The 23,981-nt window shown below is 35.3% G+C and overlaps 1 protein-coding gene across 1 annotated transcript; it reads left to right on the top strand.

The window, feature by feature from the left end:
• The first annotated feature begins 6,285 nt into the window (after nucleotides 1-6,285).
• Nucleotides 6,286-9,391, top strand: LOC110451879. The gene is made up of 4 exons (XM_021500097.1): nucleotides 6,286-6,378; nucleotides 6,713-6,908; nucleotides 7,200-7,245; nucleotides 7,773-9,391. The coding sequence occupies exons 1-4, from the start codon at nucleotides 6,349-6,351 to the stop codon at nucleotides 8,056-8,058; spliced, it is 558 nt and encodes a 185-aa protein (XP_021355772.1). The 5' UTR covers nucleotides 6,286-6,348; the 3' UTR covers nucleotides 8,059-9,391.
• Nucleotides 9,392-23,981: the final 14,590 nt, after the last annotated feature.

The raw sequence follows: 23,981 nt of genomic DNA, 5'->3' as shown, positions 1-23,981 counted from the left end.
TGGTCAGTTGTGTTGATAATCCAAAATCAGAGTGGTGCTGACCACTTGTCTGCTCATTCTTATGTAGTTTGTTTGATATCAAATTCGAAGTAGATGATGATGACGTCACAATTTTGTGATGTCATGGTTGGATGACGTCATTGTGTTGCGTTGTGTTCGTCCCTATCTAAACACTAACTAATATATATATATATATCAAACATGAGCATCAACATTCATTAATATTTTAAGTATTTACATTTACATAAATATTTATTAACTGCATAAATTCGAATAAGTTCAGATTTTGTATAAGTGTTTTACCACTGCACATCATGATGATAGCAGCAACTGCACACACTTGCTGGTGGGTGCGGAAGAGGTGAATAGTGACCCCATGACGAAAGGGGTCTGTCTTAGATGTCTTGAGGTGCAAGTCGAGGCTGTTATTAGCGGGTGCTAAATTCACACTGATGGTCTTAATACAGAGGCACATTGCTGTAGTCCGGCATAGGCTCTGGATGAACCTCTGCTTATGGAGCAAGCTGGTGGAATCGGTCCATCTGAATACTTTGCCGTCGCTATACCTATATCAAAAGGTGGCTCTGTAAAGGGTCCAATGAGAAATTCCTTGTCAAGTTCACTTGCTATGAGAGTATTCACAACGTCCCCTTTAGTAGTAGCACTTCGCAAGTTTTTACAAACTAAAGATGTATCTGGTAACGTTGAGATACCTGTATCAAAACTGTTAGATAACCCGGAAATCAAAGTTTTTACAAATTCTTTGTCAGGATGGTTCTTTAACTCTGATTCCAATGCCACAATATTTCTCGGAGTAAACTCTTCTAAATCGATGTTTCCCTGTAGTCATTGTTTTGTGGATTCTTTGTTTTTTGTAGTCTTCGCTGATTTTACTGAGCACTTTGCAACATGGAGGTACGGGCAGTTATCCCAGGTACAACCATCTGCGTCGTTAAAGTTGTTGCAGACCTCTTTACCTTGGTGCATGACACGAGGCCGTCCTTTCCTATCTTTTTTTCTGTTATTTGGTTTGTGGTTAATGTTTACTTGAGGATGCACCGTTGCACCGTTCAGAACGAGGGGGCAAAACTCTTCAGTGTGGCTCAGGTTGCTGCACAACTTGCAGCTGTTGCACTTAAAGCCTGAGCATATGGTGGTGCAGAGTTGATTGTCTCTAATTGCCCAGTTGACCTTGATGCCTCGCTGATGTAGGAGGGCTTACGCCCTGGCGGCGAATGCCTTATGATATTCGTAGAAAATAGCGCCAGAGTATGAAATTGCCAGTTCTACAATATCACGTTCGTATAAATCCAATTCTTGGCGACGATTAGGGTAATGTTCATACATAATGTTACGATATATAGAAAAGGCCTTGACGAACTCTCCAAGTGTTAGTGATTTGCAAAGTCTTGGATCAGATTGTAATTTAAACATTTGTCCGCCTACTTCAGTCAACCGATTGTACCGAGTGCTATCATTATCGTAGGCAGGTAAAAATAACAAAACAAGGTTTACGTCTATGGAAACGCCAGAGCTGCCTTAAAACTACAGACAGTATATTACGTTGCTACTATTCAATGTCATAAAGACAGATACACATTCCATATGGTCCCCAACATGTTATATTGTCAAATTGTTATTTTATATGGTTATCATATTATGTTATGTTGTCAAATTATTAAATTATATGGTCACTAATTCACCCTTCCACATCGTTGTTAGCAACGCGGTTACTATACAAATTCAGCCAATCAGAGCGCGAGTTCGATTGTCGGCCATTACCTCCGACAACTTATGACATTAATTACCTTTCCAAAACCCTAAAACCAACCTAGAAACATGCCTGAGATGGGTGAAGGCTTGTGGACGACCCCATTCGCAGCTTAACGCAACAAATATAGATAGACACAAGTTCGTTTGTTCAAAGGTATGTTTATATCCCGATATTAGAAAATATAATGTAGTAAAGCAGAGTATATGGTTGACCAAACAGGCAATACTCACATAATCCTCAATTTCATTCATATGTTTTTAATATCTGGAGCAAAACTTGTTATGACACTGTGTAAACATAAGAGCTGTCCGTCCAACACAGGGGCATGCACAGCGGAATCATCATTTCTTATTTTGATGTCTTGTGTTCTGCTGGTTTAATTCATACGCATATAAAGAGTTGCGGGTGTGCAAGCAGCAAACACATATCACTTATTATCTTTAATCTTAATAAAACCAACATTTTGTTGACCCATTAGTTGTTTACATTACAGCTGTATTACATGCCCCTATGTCAACAAAATGAAAGTAGAAGATACTTGTTTACTGTTTACCGTTAGACTTTAGCAATCATGGTCAGTTTTTCAGTGCTATACATTTTCCAGTAGAAAGTATTGTCCTGACAGGAAATATGTTGCAGTGAATCAGATAAGCTATACTCAATTAACTTCTTTAATACCTTGGTGTTTAAACATTTTGATAAACAAATTGTTATTCCCAAAATGTCAAGTATGCATACATACAAATTGAAATAGACATTCTAAAGTAAGATTTTTTTATATGAATTAATCCAGGGCATGTAGTTATACTGTAAGTGATTTATTTTATTGAAAGATGTATCCCTTTCTAGTTTCTAACCAATGAGTCTTTGGTGGTTTTTTCAACGTTTTTTCAACCCATTTTCCATGTCTTAATGTTGTGCTATATCAAAAGAGGAATACATTGAGATCATATTGTAAATAATTATGGTTACACCTCAATTGTTAAGTCTTGAAAACCCATAATAAAATAAATCTTCATTTCTTTATTGTCAAGACACAACACTGAACTGAACAATGATATGGAGGATCCCCAGCCCACTTCAGTCCGAGTTAACACTCAAGACAGTACTGGTCATGTAGCAGCACCACAGCAAGAACATTATCTTGTACGAACTGATGTCCAAGGTATAGATATGCTTTAGTATAAAGCTAAGATAAATTTTGAAAATGGAAAGATACCAAAATATCATTTTATCTATAAAACCAGAAACTGAACTATGCACTATACATCAAACTCATTTGGCATGTTGTCTCCATATATGTACATAGTCCTAGAACACTTATGGTATTGTTGTGTACAATTTCAATTGTATTGGTTTTCATTAAATATTTAATACCAGTTTTAACTGGAATAAAATACAGTGAAGCCTGTCTCGTCCAACCCCTGATTATCCAGACACTTTACACATAATGCTGTAATCCCTTGTGTTATGAAAATAATAGTATATGACCTGTGTATTTAGACTATTGACAGACTATTTTTATGTAATCTTACCAGTATGCTATGCCCCAGTGAATGTCAGGTTAGACAGGTTTCACTGTATAAATGTATAACTATTATCAATTTATACAATTTTTAGAGACTAGGAATAGCAAACCAATATATTTTAAAGGCTTCAAGTTATAATGTGAAATTGTGGCAATATCAAAGTATGTGTGTAAATTATTATTGGGTTTGCTCAGTTGGTGTGATTTAGGTAAAGCTATATATGGTATACCTTATCTTTTGAGGTAATATTTTGGTCATACATGGAATATCAGGATAAATTCTCTCTACAAACAGTTCTTTCGTTGTGAACACAACAAGGTCACAGCATGGAGCACCTGTGACTAGCAGTTAAGCAGTTGTCTCTGTATTTGAACATAGTAGTTGTGTTTTCTGTTCATTTTTACAACATTGTTTTCATAACTAGGTACAACATTCTGGATCACATTGCAAGCTTCATTAATACTCATCTGCCTTGCTACAAAGGGACATTTTATTTCCACAATACCAGTCTCCCCTTTGTCACATACTTTACCATCAGGTGTGGCGGCTAGATGGGAAAATTCATTGTTTATCACTAACCCACAATCATGGACGAGTGAAAATATCGGTATATTCCCCCATACGGGTGAAATATATATGGTATCGAACAGGAAAACCATTAAATTTTCTGTTTATTACATTTTAAAACATAAAATGACGGAAATATTTGAGTCTCAAAATAAGGCGGGCATAGTTGATGCTAGATTTTAATGACGTCGCGCTTGATAACAAGACTGGCAAACATTTCAAATGCACTACTCAACACAAATATACCGTTTTTTGCTCTTTTCTGTTGTTGTTATAGTTTTAATTAAATAATATATTTAAAAGAAATAACTGTATTATGTATGTTTTGTTTATCTTAAAAGAAAAAACATAAAAAGTTTATGATATGACCATTTTGATATCACACCCCTAATCAGCCCTTGAGTCCTGATATCAGCCCTTTGGCCTCCGGTGCTATATCAAAAGAGGAATACATTGAGATCATATTGTAAATAATTATGGTTACACCTCAATTGTTAAGTCTTGAAAACCCATAATAAAATAAATCTTCATTTCTTTATTGTCAAGACACAACACTGAACTGAACAATGATATGGAGGATCCCCAGCCCACTTCAGTCCGAGTTAACACTCAAGACAGTACTGGTCATGTAGCAGCACCACAGCAAGAACATTATCTTGTACGAACTGATGTCCAAGGTATAGATATGCTTTAGTATAAAGCTAAGATAAATTTTGAAAATGGAAAGATACCAAAATATCATTTTATCTATAAAACCAGAAACTGAACTATGCACTATACATCAAACTCATTTGGCATGTTGTCTCCATATATGTACATAGTCCTAGAACACTTATGGTATTGTTGTGTACAATTTCAATTGTATTGGTTTTCATTAAATATTTAATACCAGTTTTAACTGGAATAAAATACAGTGAAGCCTGTCTCGTCCAACCCCTGATTATCCAGACACTTTACACATAATGCTGTAATCCCTTGTGTTATGAAAATAATAGTATATGACCTGTGTATTTAGACTATTGACAGACTATTTTTATGTAATCTTACCAGTATGCTATGCCCCAGTGAATGTCAGGTTAGACAGGTTTCACTGTATAAATGTATAACTATTATCAATTTATACAATTTTTAGAGACTAGGAATAGCAAACCAATATATTTTAAAGGCTTCAAGTTATAATGTGAAATTGTGGCAATATCAAAGTATGTGTGTAAATTATTATTGGGTTTGCTCAGTTGGTGTGATTTAGGTAAAGCTATATATGGTATACCTTATCTTTTGAGGTAATATTTTGGTCATACATGGAATATCAGGATAAATTCTCTCTACAAACAGTTCTTTCGTTGTGAACACAACAAGGTCACAGCATGGAGCACCTGTGACTAGCAGTTAAGCAGTTGTCTCTGTATTTGAACATAGTAGTTGTGTTTTCTGTTCATTTTTACAACATTGTTTTCATAACTAGGTACAACATTCTGGATCACATTGCAAGCTTCATTAATACTCATCTGCCTTGCTACAAAGGGACATTTTATTTCCACAATACCAGTCTCCCCTTTGTCACATACTTTACCATCAGGTGTGGCGGCTAGATGGGAAAATTCATTGTTTATCACTAACCCACAATCATGGACGAGTGAAAATATCGGTATATTCCCCCATACGGGTGAAATATATATGGTATCGAACAGGAAAACCATTAAATTTTCTGTTTATTACATTTTAAAACATAAAATGACGGAAATATTTGAGTCTCAAAATAAGGCGGGCATAGTTGATGCTAGATTTTAATGACGTCGCGCTTGATAACAAGACTGGCAAACATTTCAAATGCACTACTCAACACAAATATACCGTTTTTTGCTCTTTTCTGTTGTTGTTATAGTTTTAATTAAATAATATATTTAAAAGAAATAACTGTATTATGTATGTTTTGTTTATCTTAAAAGAAAAAACATAAAAAGTTTATGATATGACCATTTTGATATCACACCCCTAATCAGCCCTTGAGTCCTGATATCAGCCCTTTGGCCTCCGGCCCTCTGCCTGATATCAGGACTCTCGGGCTGATAAGGGGTGTGATATTAAAATGGTCATATGATAATCTCTAATTATCACACTGATAATTTCTGATATTTCACGAGTGAAAATGTAATAAAAATGGACCCTTCTGATATGTGTATAATAAAGTGTAGGTAAATATTTCTATTATCATATGTTTTCGATTTTGATTGGTTGAACAACAAATTATTTTTCACATTTTATATCATATACCTGTCAATATGGTTTCAAATGATGGATACATGAAATAAGAGAAAGGACAGGGAAAAAATCCTATATCCTTTATTGCAAATCAAACTTACTCTTTTTCGTTTTATTTGTTTTCCAGCCAACTATTATGCAAAAAGTTACGAGTCCCTTAAATCTGTGTGTAACAGATTGCATCTTGAAGCCCCACACAGAATAACATCAGTGTCAATGAGGAAATATACAGCAACACTAACCCAGGTATGATATATAATCATTTCTGATGTAAAACTGCTGTACCAACAAGGAGCAAGTATCATACAGCAATACTGCCTTCAAACACAGTTTTTCAAATGAAAAACTATTTATTTTTATATAGCTATTACATAGTTAACTAGAGATAGCATTACAATAGTTCAACTCTGTTGATCTGCTCTGCTGCATGTTTGTTCAAGTTCAAGCGTGGAAAAGTCTTATTAGTTGTTGCTTGAGATATTAAGAAGTGAATATTCTTTGATGAAAACCACCATTAGTTGTAAGTGACATGATGCATATTATGACAGTAAATATATGTATAATGGTTTATCTTCCATAGATGCTGAATCTTGATAAACACCAGATGGAATGGATGTATAACCATTTGGGACACACTAAGCAAGTCCACAAAGAGCACTACCGCCAGATGTCAGGGTTACTTGAGAGAACACAAATCAGCAAGATTCTCATGGTTCAGGATCTGAATCTCATGTCAAAGTTCAAAAACAAAAGATTAGAGGAATTGGATATAAAAGGTACAAATGCCTTTGTGATTCTTAAATTTGTAAATACTCGAAAGTATTTGAGTGCTAGTCTGCTTAATTGAATTTGCCATTGTCCAGTTGGCATTCATATTGTTGAGTAATGCCGACTGGAAGCCATTTAATGCTTTATTATTATTCTGCCAAAAAGTTTCGGCAGCTAATTTCAGAAACAACCAGTTGGATTCTCATGAAATTTCACATGTTTGTTGATGAGCATGTGAATATGTTTCAAAATTTAGATATTCACTGAATTTGTAGTATAGACTTTTTATTTTGTTGTAGACATCATCTTTCCAGAGGGAGTTGAACCTGATATCACAGAAAACCTGTAAGTTACAAAAGTTAACTATTTGTGTAGCTTTATGCATGATTCACCTCAATAAAGATTAGGAAGTCTTAACCTCCCAACTACCAAAATCAGCATGTGGTTAAGAAGAATGGTAGATAAAAAAGTACTTCAATCAATCAAACTTTCGTGACTGATGTATCTAGGAATTTGAACACTAGTATATTGCTTAGACTTCCAAGTTTATAGTACTGACAATTTGATTTTTCCTTCTGGTTATTAGTCCTTTAGTCGGTGGTGTTATTTTCACATTCTGATTTTTGTCCTGTTAGAATTTTTGATATTGTTAAAGTGGTATTCCAGGAAAAAATCTACCTGATCTCAGCAGGACTCAAGAAAAATCCCTTCTATCCTTGACAGGGTTTCTTCAACATTCTTGCCTATTACGTCTTTGCGAATTATAAATTAAATTTGGCAAGATGATTTACTGAAACGGCCCTATAAAGACAATAATCTGTATTTGTTTCAGAAAATATTTGTATTGTTACACGAACTCATTGTTATTCCAGATGTGTTCCTTTAGATGTTCTTGGTATAGAAGAAACAGATACCTTGATGGAAGCTACAAAGCAGCTTGATGAGGAGAAAGATGAGGAAGAAGAGCTCTGGGAAGCAGAAGTCCCGAAAAGGAAGAAGAGCAAAAGTGTGAGGAAATACTGGTCAATTGAAGAAGTCAAGGAGTTGAAAAAATATTTCGCTGAATTCTTGAAATCTGGCACTACGCCAAAGAGAGCATACATTGACACTATAAAGAAAAAAATTCATGAATGGGGGACTCCTGCATCAGAGAGCTAACCATCTCATCATAAAAAAAATCTCCAACATGAATCATGCAAAATAAATGCAAACCCAAGTGCACAGTTGTTACTGAAAACAGAAAAAATGAAGGATATTGTTTCATGCAGAAATATTCTGCTTCCAATGTAAGAAACTTTGAAGAAAAACATTCTCCTCAGACTTTCAGCTGTCCCGTGCATATTGTAGTGATCTTATATTCTAAGATATGACATGTCTACTTCATATACACAGTACTGTACCTTGTAAGTTCAGTTTTGAATGAAAAAGCATTTTAAGGCTATTCGAGTCAAAGAAAGCCATGCAGCTATTTAGTTCTGAAATTTAACATATTTTTACTGCCAAATGGATTTGTTTTTGTATGAAAATATTGTTCCATACATAAATATCTTGTGGGTTAGTTTATTGTATGAGAAAGATTGAAGAATATTGCTCGATGGAGACAAATATTGTATGCGTAAGAATGCAATGCAGATATTTTTTCGGCAATATGACATTTTTTTAATACCATATGGATTTGTTCCACACATTGTTGCAGAAGATTTCTCCATGCATAAAAGTGCTTTACACATACATGTAATTGAAAAGATTGAATTTCATTTAAGAAATTAACCTAAGGTACAAATAAAAATCAGTAGCATAAGTAAAAATAATGCCATTTGATATTTCTGTAAGGAATATTGACAAATATTGCCCTGTGCATAAAATGTGTTACATTTATTTTGGTGAGGCGAATGTTTAAAATGTTGGGGAGGAAGGATTTTACTTAGACTTTCAGATGCCATGTGCTTTAGTGTTTTATAATTAAGTTACAGTGCTTTTTGTTGTTCCGAGATTCATGTTTGTAGTTAATACTGTACCTTATATATGGATGTGGTTTTGATAAACAATTTTATGGAACTTGCCTCATGAATGTTTTTGTTCAGGCGACATATAGGTATTACTATGTCGGTGTTGGCGGCGTCCGGAAATGGTTTTCGCACGATAACTTGAGTTCCCTTGGGTCAATTAAACTCAAACTTCATGTAGTTGTTCCTTACCGCAAGTGCTTCCTTCAAATTGCTTTTCAGGTCCAAAGGTCAAGGTCACTGTTACTATAAATAGAAGATCTGTTTTCGCGCGATAACTAGAGTTCCCTTGGGCCGATCAAACTCAAACTTTATGTAGTGCTTCCTTACCGCAAGTGCCTGCTTCAGATTGCTTTTCAGGCAACACATTCAGTTCCGTGGACTTCTTGTTTAATTTGATCTGTTGAATCATAGCTATTTACGATTTTAAAAACAATTATACTTTAATTGATCTTTGATCCTGTTTTCCTGTTGCAATACTAAAACTGAAAAAAAAAAAAANAAAAAAAAAAAAAAAAAAAAAAAAAAACCTGTGGTGACTGTTTTTTTAATGTCACCAGAAGCCAGTGGTTGTATAGATGCTTTATACTAGTAACTCGGTAAGATGTTTTATGCATCCACTTTTGTACTACAGTTTATTTTGATGGAGTATAAATTGCAGGCACTCAGTCTATGTCATAACTTCTCTTAAGAACACACTTTTGTTGCATAATGCATTTCAGTTGTGAATATCCAATACTTTAATCCTGACGTACATGGATACAAACATTGTTTTATTTCTCTTAAGATAAAGAGCATAACTATGATACTTCAACACAGCATTGAAATTTCTAAAACATATATTACAATGTCCTACAATGTATTGGACCTACTTATAACAATCAATAAAAGACTTAAATGTTACAGATATTGTTTGTTGACATTCTTGTTTACAACAACTTAACTTATTCACCCATGAAGCCACATTTGAGTCTTAATTCACCCCTGAAGCCACATTTTAGTCTTACCAAATCAGACTGGGCAAGCCCACTCCAAAACTATTGGCGTGAATAAGTTAAGCAATCGAATGTGGCTGATGTTTTTTAATGAAACATGGTTCATACAAGTCTTGAAAAAAACTTTTATTTGATGTATTTCTTGAAAACCTCTTGAAAATCCTAAATGCTTGTTTTACTGTGTGTAAATTTTATTTTTTTGTTTTGTAAAGATTCTCCTCAATACATATTTATTTGCTGGAAAATCTGTACTGATGTTTGTTTCCTGATTTACTTTCGAATATTGTTTCTTCTATTTCTCAATATTGTCTTAATATTAAAAAAAAACCACTTAAATTTTGAGGTAAACAGTTTGTATGAACCATGTGTAACTAATTACCCTGGCACAAGGACACAGCTATGACAACACCAGAGAAAGACAACTGACTGGACTCTTTATGGACAAGGTATATGTAGCACTTTCCCATGTGCTATGTGACTACTTACTACAAGACAAGTATTGCATCCAAAAAGTATGCGACACTTTCGCATCTACTATGTGACTGCTTCACTTTATGAATCCAAAAGTTATGTGAAACTTCATGGACATGTTTTAAGTGACACTTCATGGACATGTTTTATGTGACACTTCATGGACATGTTTTATATAACACTTCATGGACATGTTTTATGTGACACTTCATGGACATGTTTTATGTGACACTCTCATGTGCTAATTAACTTGATGAATCCAAAAATTATGTGACACTTCATGGACATGTTTTATGTGACACCTTATGGACATGTTTTATGTGACACTTCATGGACATGTTTTATGTGACACTCCCATGTTCTAATTAACTTGATGAATCCAAAAATTATGTGACACTTCATGGACATGTTTTATGTGACACTTCATGGACATGTTTTATGTGACACTTTATGGACATGTTTTAAGTGACACTTCATGGACCTGTTTTAAGTGACACTTCATGGACAAGTTTTTAAGTGACACTTCATGGACCTGTTTTAAGTGACACTTCATGGACCTGTTTTTAAGTGACACTTCATGGAACTGTTTTATGTGACGCTTTATGGACATGTTTTATGTGACACCTTATGGACATGTTTTATGTGACACTTCATGGACATGTTTATGTGACACTTTATGGACATGTTTTTTGTGTCACTTCATGGACATGTTTTATGTGACACTTCATTTGACATGTTTTTTGTGACACTTCATGGACATGTTTTACGTGACACTTCATGGACATGTTTTATGTGACACTTCATTTGACATGTTTTTTGTGACACTTCATGGACATGTTTTATGTGACACTTCATGGTCATGTTTTATGTGACACTTCATGGACATGGTTTATGTGACACTTCATTTGACATGTTTTTTGTGACACTTCATGGACATGTTTTACGTGACACTTCATGGACATGTTTTATGTGACACTCTCATGTGCTAATAAACTTGATGAATCCAAAATTATGTGACACTTCATGGACATGGTTTATGTGACACTTCATTTGACATGTTTTTTGTGACACTTCATGGACATGTTTTAAGTGACACTTCATGGACATGTTTTATGTGACCCTTTATGGACATGTTTTTTGTGACACTTCATGGACATGTTTTACGTGACACTTCATGGACATGTTTTATGTGACACCTTATGGACATGTTTAATGGGACACTTCATGGACATGTTTTAAGTCACACTTCATGGACCTGTTTTAAGTGACACTTCATGGACCTGTTTTTAAGTGACACTTCATGGACCTGTTTTATGTGACGCTTTATGGACATGTTTTATGTGACACCTTATGGACATGTTTAATGGGACACTTCATGGACATGTTTTAAGTGACACTTCATGGACCTGTTTTAAGTGACACTTCATGGACCTGTTTTTAAGTGACACTTCATGGACATGTTTTATGTTACACTTCATGGACATGTTTTATGTGACACTGCATGGACATGTTTTATGTGACACTCTCATGTGCTAATAAACTTGATGAATCCAAAATTATGTGACACTTCATGGACATGTTTTATGTGACACTTCATGGACATGTTTTAGTTGACACTGCATGGACATGTTTTATGTGACACCGTATGGACATGTTTAATGGGACACTTCATGGACATGTTTTAAGTGACACTTCATGGACCTGTTTTAAGTGACACTTCATGGACCTGTTTTATGTGATGCTTTATGGACATGTTTTATGTGACACCTTATGGACATGTTTAATGGGACACTTCATGGACATGTTTTAAGTGACACTTCATGGACATGTTTTATGTGACACTTCATGGACATGTTTTATGTGACACTTCATGGACACTTTCATAAGTGCTGTGTGACTGCTTAGCTACAATAATTAGAAAGTAAGTGACCCTAAGTATGACATTATTCCATTTGTTATGTTATTTTTGTCCGATTTTATGTGTTTTAGTTGTGCGTCACATAATTTTATGGGAGAGTCACATAACCATTAATTTGTTAGAATCACTAACAAAGTCACATACAATTAGCAGTCACATAACACCCCTGTCACATAATTCAAAAGTCACATTACCCTTATTTCGTAGGTCCGTCCGTCCATCCGTCCTCGTCCGTCAACTTTTCCTTTAAACAACTTCTTCTGAAGAACGGACAGACCTAGAGTCATGATATTTGGCTGAAAGCTTCGTTGATAGGAGCCCTACAACGTTTGAGAACGAAAATGACCTTGACCTGTTTTCAAGGTCACAGGGGTCAAATATGTCAAAAACTTCAAACGACTTCTTCTAAAGAACTAAAAGGTATAGAATCTTCATATTTGGCTGATGGCTTCCTGGGATAGAGCCCAACAAAGTTTGAGAATGAAAATGACCTTGACCTACTTTCAAGGTCACAGGGGTCAAATGTGTCAAACACTTCAAACGACTTCTTCTGAAGAACTGAAAGGTATAGAATCTTTATATTTGGCTGGTGGCTTCCTGGGATAGAGACCAACAAAGTTTGAGAATGAAAATTAGTTTGACCTACTTTCAAGGTCACAGGGGTCAAATATGTCAAAAACTTCAAACGACTTCTTCTGAAGAATTAAAAGGTATAGAATCTTCATATTTGGCTGATGGCTTCCTTGGATGGAGCCCAACAAAGTTTGAGAATGAAAATTACCTTGACCTTCTTTCAAGGTCACAGGGGTCAAATGTGTCAAACACTTCAAACGACTTCTTCTGAAGAACTGAAAGGTATATAATCTTTATATTTGGCTGGTGGCTTCCTGGGATAGAGCCCAACAAAGTTTGAGAATGAAAACTAGTTTGACCTACTTTCAAGGTCACAGGGGTCATATATGTCAAAAGCTTCAAATGACTTCTTCTGAAGAACTGAAAGGTATAGAATCTTTATTTTTGATTGATGGCTTCCTTGGATAGAGCCCGACAAAGTTTGAGAATGAAAATGACCTTGACCTTCTTTCAAGGTCACAGGAGTCAAATGTGTCAGACACTTCAAACGACTTCTTCTGAAGAACTGAAAGGTATATAATCTCTATATTTGGCTTGTAGCTTCCTAGGAAAGAGCCGAACAAAGTTTGAGAATGAAAATGACCTTGACCTTCTTTTAAGGTCACATGAGGCAGATATGTCAAACACTTTAAACGACTTCTTCTGAAGAACTGGTAGTTATAAAATCTTAATATTTGGCAGGTGGCTTCCTGGGAAAGAGCCAAACAAAGTTTGCGAATGAAAATGACCTTGACCTACTTTCAAGGTCACAGCGTTCAAATATGTCAAACAGTTCAAACAGCTTCTTCTGAAGAATTAAAAGGCATAAAATTATAATATTTGGCTGGTGACTTCCCGGGATAGAGCTCACCAAAGTTTGCAAATGAAAATGACCTCAACCTACTTTAGAGGTCACAGAGGTCAACAACATTTTAATGGATTTGTTCTTGAGAACTAAAAGGAATGGATTCATAAGATTTGGCTGGTAGCTTTTTGGAATAGAGCTAACCAATTTGAGAAGGAAAATGACATTGACCTACTTACAAGATCACAGGGAAAAATATGTCAAGCAACTTCTGAAGAAGAATCAAAAAGCATAGAATCTTATAATAATATTTTGCTGGTAGTTTCAACAGATGGAGCCAACAAAGTTTGCGAGGGAAATATTTTTAGTGCAATATAATATTTAATGAGAATATTTTGCTATGACTGCTGAAATATTCAGGTGAGCGATACAGGCCCTCTTGGGCCTCTTGTTTCTGTTATGTCAACACTTGCGGGGGTTGTGTACATTCAGGATTTTGTCTGCCAGGATTGCTAATGTGGATCATACTAATATCAAGATTATAAAACAGGACGATTTAAAAAAAATACATAACAAGACATACGATAAGATGGCATTAATATACAATGGGACTTTATTTAGCTTTTTTTTATAAGATATTTCAAGTGGTTGTACAATTAATTTTTTTTGTATCATGTTTTATACAAAACGCTTAACAAATGTAGGCAACACGAAATGAACTTTTAATCTGTTCCAATCATATCAAAAGGTTCACACAAAGGTTAGTCTATAGTAACTGTTCTATAAAGATCGTACGAAAGGCAAGATACTAAGATCCTCGAGGTAAAATACTAACGACTTCGATGTGAAGCTGATTCGACATTTTATAAAGGTGAGCACGTGGCTAAACTAACTGCCCTCCAGCCATATCATTTCTGAATCTGTTCTTTTGCTCAAGTCTGTCTTATGTATGCTTCGTCCTTTTTTAACATGAATATACTTCTAAGCGAAAACGATATCCAGGGATTTGCTCATAAAAGGCAGGTGAATAATGAATGCGACATATCAAGCACGGTAACGATGAAAAGAGATGGATTATTGATAAATGTAGGTGTGGCAGTTCATCTTCAGAAGTGTAACGAAAAGAAAGCTTTGACAAATTTTAACTTTGAAATACAAATGCCAGTAAGTATAATCATTTTGCATGTCTATCTTAAAAGTATTTAACAAACTGTAATGTTTCTTTGTTCTTTAGAACAGGTAAGTTTTTGATATAAAATGTTGTAGAACCTCCGATCTTTCATAAAAGAAAAGGTCATAGGAGAGGTTATCATGTGATGTTAACTAGATAATACAAAATGAACCTTTAACCTGTTTAGATTGTATCAAATGGTCCACATATAGATCGCCTCTCCTGCAGTTAATTAGATATCCCATGAACTTTTAACGCAGGGAACCACGTGATCACCTTAGCCCTATACATTTGGCGGCAATAGTGGCTCCGTTACACTTGGATTTTTTAGCGCGTAAACAGGATCAAGATGGCACAAGCGAGTCTTTTCGGTCAAGTAGAGAAATTTGAATGTGAAAAAGCAGATGGCGAGAAATCAAGAAAACTAGTGATGACATTTACAAGCGCGATATCATTTAATGTTACATATTTTGATAAATCACCCGATTTTTACCTGCATGTCAACAAAAAGGAAAACGAAAAGTTGTATTATCTCCCCTTATCATGGGGAGAGGTGGACGAAGTTGGATTGGAACACATAAAGAACAAGTTCCTAAAACATTTGCCTTGGTTGAAGGAAGGTGTAAGTAATCGTTATATTAATACGTTCATGTGTATATATATATATACATCTTTATCAATATATACATGTGAACAAAAGACTCTTGTTTAAAAACTAAATTATGATTAACTAATAATACAAGTGTTGTGTTTCTATTTACATTCTTAGAAATATTTCAAAACATGCAAATCTTTACATTTTTGTATACGTTTATATCAAATAGGCAACCAGTTCTTCTACATAGATTTGCTTCTTAAATTGATTCCAAGATTAAATGTATATCGCATTTAATACTTTTATTAGTTCTAGTTAAACTTCAAACATTTTGTGAATGAGTTTTACCATTTCTTACATATCTACTATTAAATTGGTGTAAGGTCTACAACACCGTCTTTGTTTTGTAATGACCGAAGGCATAGCTATCGACATAACATATCTCAGCCTCCCAAAATACACACACACATACACTACACGCATGCATCTTGTACACTGGGGAGGCCGTCCTTAAATGACCTTAGCTGTTAATAGGACGTTAAACAAAATCAAACAAACAAACAAAAGCATAGCTATCGCAGAAATTTGGCAGGATCCAGCGCTTATCATCAAAAGCGCACAGTCCCGATTTGTTGATGTTATACACGTATAATTGATGTCTGTCGCTCCTAATGGAGTGCATTTCACACATTTTGTTTTGTTTGTTAAAGAGACATTCTTTGTACATCTCGTGGCGTAAATCACGCTTTATGGTAGCTTTGGCAATGCCTTTAGCCACTTGCTTTTCTTTGAATGAATTGGTAGTGATTCTTATATTTTTAAAAGTAAAAGTTTCAGGAACCGCATATTGAAAACTGTACATTTCATTTTAGCACGAAGTCCTACAAACTCTGCGATAGGCTTGCCTGCGGTTTCGTCTTTAAAATAGCCGGGTATTTTTTTGTTAGTCGAGTCGTAACAGAAGTGCTCCATGGGATAATTTGACAAGTCGAATAAGTGTCTGTCTTGTAGCATATCAACGTAGATGTTAGCACAGAGCACGTGATAACAAAAACTGTCGGTGTCTGTGAATAATAACTTGATCCTGTCTCCATATTTTGGTTTGAGATATTTATAGTAAAACTCGTACATGATACATTTTGACAAATCTAAGATGGTTTGACCGACATAGACGGGTTTGTTTAAAACCAGCTTTATTTTTGCGTTTTCTATGCCAGTCAAATCCTCATTAAAAATGCTCAGTCTTTGAAAAGAAGGTTTTGCACAATACTTTTTAAGTTTTTTGGTCGTGTGAGGGAGTTTAACATCGACCCTGTTGCGAACGTTCTCCATGGTTTTACCAAATACGGAGTTGCTCATCAATTTGAAAAAATCTTTCTCAAAATCGTTCTTGGAGAGCGTTCTTTTTGCAGTATTAAAGTCGATGTATTTCTTTAACCAAGGTACTTGTCTGAATTCTAACACTCTATGAATCTTGGTCAATTTCATTCCTAGCTCTAAGTACAGCTGCAAGTTTCTATAGTGACAGATGTATTTTGTTTTGTTTTCTAGGTCAGGCACCAATTTTTCTGTTTTTACGCGACCGTATAATCCAGATTCTGTATGTTTATCGTTCGGGTTTAGCTCTCTCCACAATGCTTTGCTTGTGGGAGATAACTCCTCGTCAGATACAGTTTTACGCTCGGGGGTCAAAGGGTAATCACTCATTAAATCGTGATCTCTCTCGTCTACCTCCAAATCGACCTCGAGAATATAGCCCAAGTCACCCTCTTTAGATATGGAGAGCACGTCAAACTTGTCGACATCTTCAACCCAGCGGAAATTTCCTATGGGTAATGGTTTGGCCATGGCTTTACCATATAGATTGTTACAATCTGTATACATGATATACGAGGCAGGATCGGAGGGGTCGTAAGATTCGGGAATGTAGGGATTGTTAGCTTTTGCATATTTGTTAGAAACCATAGAAACACCTCCCCTTACTCCGTTCTCGAAGAAAAGATACATGTCTGGATCTGTGAGTAATTCCAAACAAACACCCGTCATTTTGAGTGCAGCACTCCATGCCAGACCGGGAGCAGTGTAAAAGTGAGCGGCATCTAGTCCGTAGTAATTTAGACATATGCTTCGAAAATTTTCAAACACGTCAGCTAAGAGTAATACGTCCGTTTTGAGATAAAGATCGTGATATTGACCTACATTTTGAATGTTCAATGCACTCCAAACACTCTGCACATGATCGTAGTCTTTTTGTAAAACGTGGGATTTGCTTAACTGACTGTAGAAGCATTTTATGGAAGGTAAGCGTGTTTCGTCAAATTTCTGACTACAGTCGACGTATTCGTATGGATAAACGCCCTTTCTGAGTAATATTTCCGCTTCCGGTCTGTCGAATTCTTTTGCAAAATGTTTGAATTTAGGTAGCCCTTCTTTTGATAAATTTTCGACTAACGATTCCAGACTCTGAGACAAAAATTGAAACGAATCTATAAAGCGAAGATTACCCAGACTAAATGAAATATATTTTTCCATGTTGTTGGGTATACATGTAATGTTGTGGTCTTTAAATAAACCTACAGATTCACACAAAATGTGAGCATCGAATCCTTTCAAGTTGTGAAATATGACGGGAACGAAAGAGGGATATTTGAAATGGAGGTTACATTCGTTATGAGCTGCTCCACGAAATTTCCCTGTGATGTGACAATGATCGCGCACTTTTAGACAAGTCTCGGTAAAATGACTGTTACAAATATGACATTTGTAGCTCGATTGAAACACTCACTCGTCTTCATTTGACATGTTTAACGGTTTTTTATGGTTTTGTAAAATGTCTTTGATTTGATTTTCTTCTTCTATAATGTGTTCTAAAAATGTCATGCTAACATTAGAACCCCTATAAATGACGGGAGATTTGGTATATGTGTCGTTAGCACATACGACTTGATAACCAAAACCGCACGGTTCGAATTTAGTTTGTTTTGTGGTACTAGAGGATTTAGGATTTGGGAGGCACGTGCTCATTTTCTGTGCAAATGTCTCGAAATCAGCATATATGACAAAGGGAACTTGAAGTTGTTTTGCAAAATCCCTGAACTCTAACTCATTGTGTTTTTCATCGGGTAATTCCACGTGTTGAGGGTCATGTTTGGAGCAGTGTTCGATGTGTTTCTGTAAAATATCTCCACGGGTAAAACCTTGCAGACAGTAATGACAAAAATAGGTCTGACAACGGTGCTTCTTTGTTCTCGACAAGAAACCGTTTAAGTTGGGAATGAAGCAATAATGGGTATTTTTGTTTTCCTGAAGGTAAAGTAAATTGACTGTATGACCTGCCTGCCTGATTTTGGTGATGTATAAGGGAAATATATCATTATCTTCACATCCAAACACGTTTACCGACATGTCATTTTGTTTTTCAAATTTACTTATTTGTGATATGGAGACGGGTAAGGTTATACGAGTCATGTCAAGGTCGTGTTCATATCTTACGTAATGAGAGACAAACTCGGGAATGTCATGAAGTGGGTGGAGAGACGCCAAAACAGACCACAAAAAACATTTGTGATCGTTGTTGACGACGTTGACTAGGCCATGTTTCCTAAAAGTAGGTGGAGTAGGCATGTATGAAGAACCGGATAGAGGTGAGTAATTTACGATACTTACATTCAATTTGAGTATCGTTTTTAAATTCCAACTAGATCCTTTATGAATATATTCCTCGAATGAGGCAAACATTTTTTGAAATGAAGCATTTAAATCACTCTCAGAAAAATTGTCACTTGGCATGTACATGTAATTGTTACTTCTGAAATGAGGAAACGACTGTTGAACGTTACCATCCTTGTCTGTTTTTTCAAATTCGACCTGAACACACAAATACCACTTGATTCCATTACAATTTTGACATCGCTGCTTTAAATGATCCGTTATTTCTTCTCTAGTATTTGCAAAAAATGTCAATATATCCATACGATCGTTGTCGTTGGGATATATACTCCTTATATTTGCAGATCCATTAAGACTGCTTTCGTCCGAAAACTGATGTGCGATATGTTGATAGTATTGATCCATTTTAGGTATTTCCGGCGGCGGCTCCACATCCGGCGGCGTCTCTACTTCCGCTGCAACTTCCGGAGACGGTTCTACATCCGGCAGCGATTCCACATCCGGTGGCGGCTCCACATTCGGTGGCATCTCTACTTCCACTGCATCTTCCGGAGACGGTTCTACATCCGGCAGCGATTCAACATCCGGTGGTAACTCTGATGACGGTTTCACATTCGATGGTGATAGCGGACCGCTAAGCCCTGTCTGGTTGTTTATTGATATTTCCGATAGTGGGAAATCTACAACTGACAACTCTACTGCCGTCGGTGATGGCTCTGGAGATTGAATGTGTGACGGACCTGCAATCGGCGATGGAATCTGGTAAGTTTTTGTTGATTGCGCGTGAACTTTCTTGCGATGACGTTTTAGGTTACCATTTGAAGAGTATGTATTACCACAATCGTCACATGTCAATCGTTGTACTTTACCATGGACGAATAATTTGTGTCGCTGTAAATGGTCTGCTCTTTTAAATGATTTTTCACATACATCACACGTCAACTGAACGAAATGAGTCTTCATGTGTCTTCTGTACGACAGTTTGTTAGCAAACCGACGCTCACATTCACTACATTGATGAGTCGTTGCTTCAAGGTGCATTCGTTTGTCGTCGTGTTCTTTGTTAGGTGATACATCTTTTTTTTGCTTTTTGTTTGGCGACACCTGTAAGCTGTCCAGCTTTCGTTTTAACTCTACGCTGTTTTTTGGCGGTTTCATCTCCTTGCGTAAATTTCTCAAGAAGCTCTGATAAAAATCCACCTTCCATTGTTGAGTCAGTGTCTACTGTTTGATAATTTGAATCGTACACTCGTATTTATATGTTGCGCCTTTTTATGACGCATGCTCAGTGAAATCGTTTCTGCTCTACTGCGTCGCAAGGTTAGATTTAAAGGATAGCCACTTACGCTTTGGTTTAGTGTTCTGTATGAAATAAAATTGATTTGTATTATTTGTTTTATTTAAGATGAAAAAGATTTATTTGCATTATGTGTTTTTTCACTTAAGTGAAAAAGATTTATTTGCATTATGTGTTTTATCACTTAAGTGAAAAAAGATTTATTGAATTATGTGTTTTTTCACTTAAGTGAAAAAAAATTAATTGCATTATGTGTTTTTTCACTTAAGTGAAAAAGATTTATTTGCATTATGTGTTTTTTCACTTAAGTGAAAAAGATTTATTGCATTATGTGTTTTTTCACTTAAGTGAAAAAGATTTATTGCATTATGTGTTTTTTTCCCTTAAGTGAAAAAGATTTTGCATTATGTGTTTTTTTTCACTTAAGTGAAAAAGATTTATTTGCATTATGTGTTTTTTCACTTAAGTGAAAAAGATTTGTTTGCATCATTTATTTACATTATTTTTATTTCACTTAAATGAAAAAGATTTATTTGCAGTATATTTTATTTCATCTAAATAAATGACAGTGTCTCTTACAATATGCTTAGGAAAAATACCAATTTAAATTCTTCATACTGTTTTCTATACAATAATGTGTATATATCTAGGTATTTATCCACTGTTCTGACTCTACACTTCTGGATTGTCAAGTCTCCATTTTTACTCCCATACAAATAAAAAACATAATCATAACTTCCAACATCTTGTACATGTGTGAACAGAGGTTTTAGTAGTAGCATATGCCAAATTGCTTATTGCTCCAGTTATGAATAATTTAACCTTGGTGTAGTTATATATGCATTTCAAGCCCTGTTCATGGTTTATTGAGTTCTTCCATTCTTTTTCTGTCTTTGCTGTAATTGAGACATAGATTTCTAAAATGCATGTCATGTGAGTTCATGCACACCTAAAGGTTGATATAATGATCATATTACCAACTTTGCCTGGTACATTTATGCAATTTTGATGCCGAAATAGTCATAATACAAACCTTAACTTACTTTGTTTTTGAAATGTGACTGTGAAATCTGGGGTACTTTCAGAACATTCACAATTGTGGTGCTTATAAGTGGACCGAATTATTGTATACTGTTGATCATGCAATATGTATTTATTTGTTAATAATATCTGTTATAAATATGCAAATAATGACAAGAATTAATAAAAGATGAAAAACAAAACTTTCATTTGTCATTCTTTCCAAGTGATACACATCCCTTCGCATTCACACGTTGTGTAACATATGTATAAGGAAATTAATAGATAATTCAATGATGTGTCATCTGTTCTAGCAACTGTATTCTTCGATGGATAATTGATTATTCTGTTGAGAAATGAAGTCGATAGAGCAATGACAAAGTTATTTCTGAAAATAGAAACAGTGACATTGACCTTCAACCCGAAGATGATCTTGTTGTATGAAGTTTCATGAAATTCTGTTGAAAATTGATGTCGGTAGAGCAATGATAAAGTTTTTCTAAAAATAGTTCGTGACCTTGACCCAAACTTATTCAAGACATTGTCAAACCAAACACTAGCCTTAAGTTTCATGAAATGCCGTTCAGTAATGAAGTCGCCAGAGCAATGACAAAGATTGTAACATACAGAAAGTTTTTTTTTCAAAATTAGAAAGTGACCTTTACCTTAAAAGCAGAAACCTGAAACTATAACTTGTTCAAGGCATTGCCATACCAAACACTTGTATCAAGTTTTATGAAATTCCATTGAGAAATGAAGACAATAGAGTGATGAGCAAGCGTGTAACATACAGGCGGAATCCTTTTAGTTGCAAGGGGATAATAAGGTCACCATAAATTTTATTCTTATACATATTAAAAGACTCAACATTGCTATATAGGTATACAATATAATTAGATATGTTGAATTTAATTAATGATACTGAAAGATTTTCAAACTAGTAACCATTGCATCCATCAAGAATACTAATCAAATTGAACAAGAGGCCCAATTGGCCTGAATCGCTCACCTGGTATTAATCTCAGACTTGTAATCTTAAAAGTGGACTAAAATGCAGCTACAGGAAGAATATCAGTGTTTGATTCATAAGAGCCTATTAAAAGTTTTAAACATACGACGCCTGTGACCTTGAATGTCGAACAAGGACATTTGGTTGAACAGAGTTTAAAGTCTTCCAACCCAGCATGATTTTGGCAAAATGTCATAACCCTGGACCTATTGGTTATACAGAACAAGTCATTTAAACATATAATGACCACTGTGACCTTGAATATGGCCGAAGGTCATTCATTTTGACAAAATTGATAGCCCTTCATCCAAGCCTGTTAATGACCAAATATCACCGGCCCCTGTGACCTTGAATATATGTAAAGGTCATTCATTTGAATAAACTTGGTTTACCTTCTTCCCAGCACGCTACTGGCCAAATATCATTATCCTAAGCCTATTGGTTATACAAAGGTTTTAAACATATTTGACCCATGTGACCTTGAATATAAGTCAAGGTCATTCATTCGAACAAACTTGGTAGCCCTTCCTCACCACATGCTACTTACTGGCCAAATATCATCACCCTAGGCCTTTTGGTTATTAAGAAGAAGTTGTTTAAAATAAACACAGACGGACGGACGCTGCACCATGGCATAAGCTCACTTGGCCCTTTGGGCCAGGTGAGCTAAATATAGCAGCGCAAGGTCAAGACTCTATTATTTTAATGTATGTACATAATTTGGCATGAGCTATGAGAATCAAACTTCAAATGGGTGATTGATATAGAAAACGAGACTTTTGTAAGCGTACAAAGATAATTTATTTTTGCAAAGCATGCTTCAATAACTCAGTAGCATATTTTCACAAAATGAAAGGTCACATATTTGTCTAAAAATTGAGTCAAACTCAAAAGTACTGAAATGATGTAGGTGCATTGTCGTGACTAAACATTTATCATAACTAAATTTATATAATGTTACAAAAACAAAATGCTTGTTGTTTGCCAGCACTCAATTTCATTGTACATGAATTTAAATTTGACACTGCAAAACTAGAAAATGGTTAAGACATAAATGCCCCCATGTGAAATAAGTTTCAGTGTTCTATAAAGAGTTACAACCACTTTGATCTTGATACCCTGAAACATGCAGACACACAAGGTACTACACTATAAGTTGATTTTAATATTCATATGCTTTTTCTGTATGTTATTACCATCCTGAAACACAAGGATGTCATAGTCATACCCATACTTGACATTTATATAAAGTTTTACCAAAATCCACGAAAGAATGAAGTTGCTAAGTGTTTAAATTGAATCAGTTGATTTTCTATATACACTGTATAGCAAGTGAACTTGGCCTTGACCTTGGAACAGTGAAACACAAGGATGTCTGAAGTATACTCATAATTGACCTTTGCATAAAGTTGTATACAGAATGAAGTTGCGAAGTGTTTACATTGATTCTGGACGGGACATGACAGGACGGACATGGGCAACACTATATGCCCCCCCCCCCCCCCCCCCCCCC

Source organism: Mizuhopecten yessoensis, unplaced genomic scaffold, assembly GCF_002113885.1.
Source record: "Mizuhopecten yessoensis strain PY_sf001 unplaced genomic scaffold, ASM211388v2 scaffold6263, whole genome shotgun sequence".
Classification (NCBI taxonomy): domain Eukaryota; kingdom Metazoa; phylum Mollusca; class Bivalvia; order Pectinida; family Pectinidae; genus Mizuhopecten; species Mizuhopecten yessoensis.
This window is presented reverse-complemented; position numbering and strand designations above follow the sequence as displayed.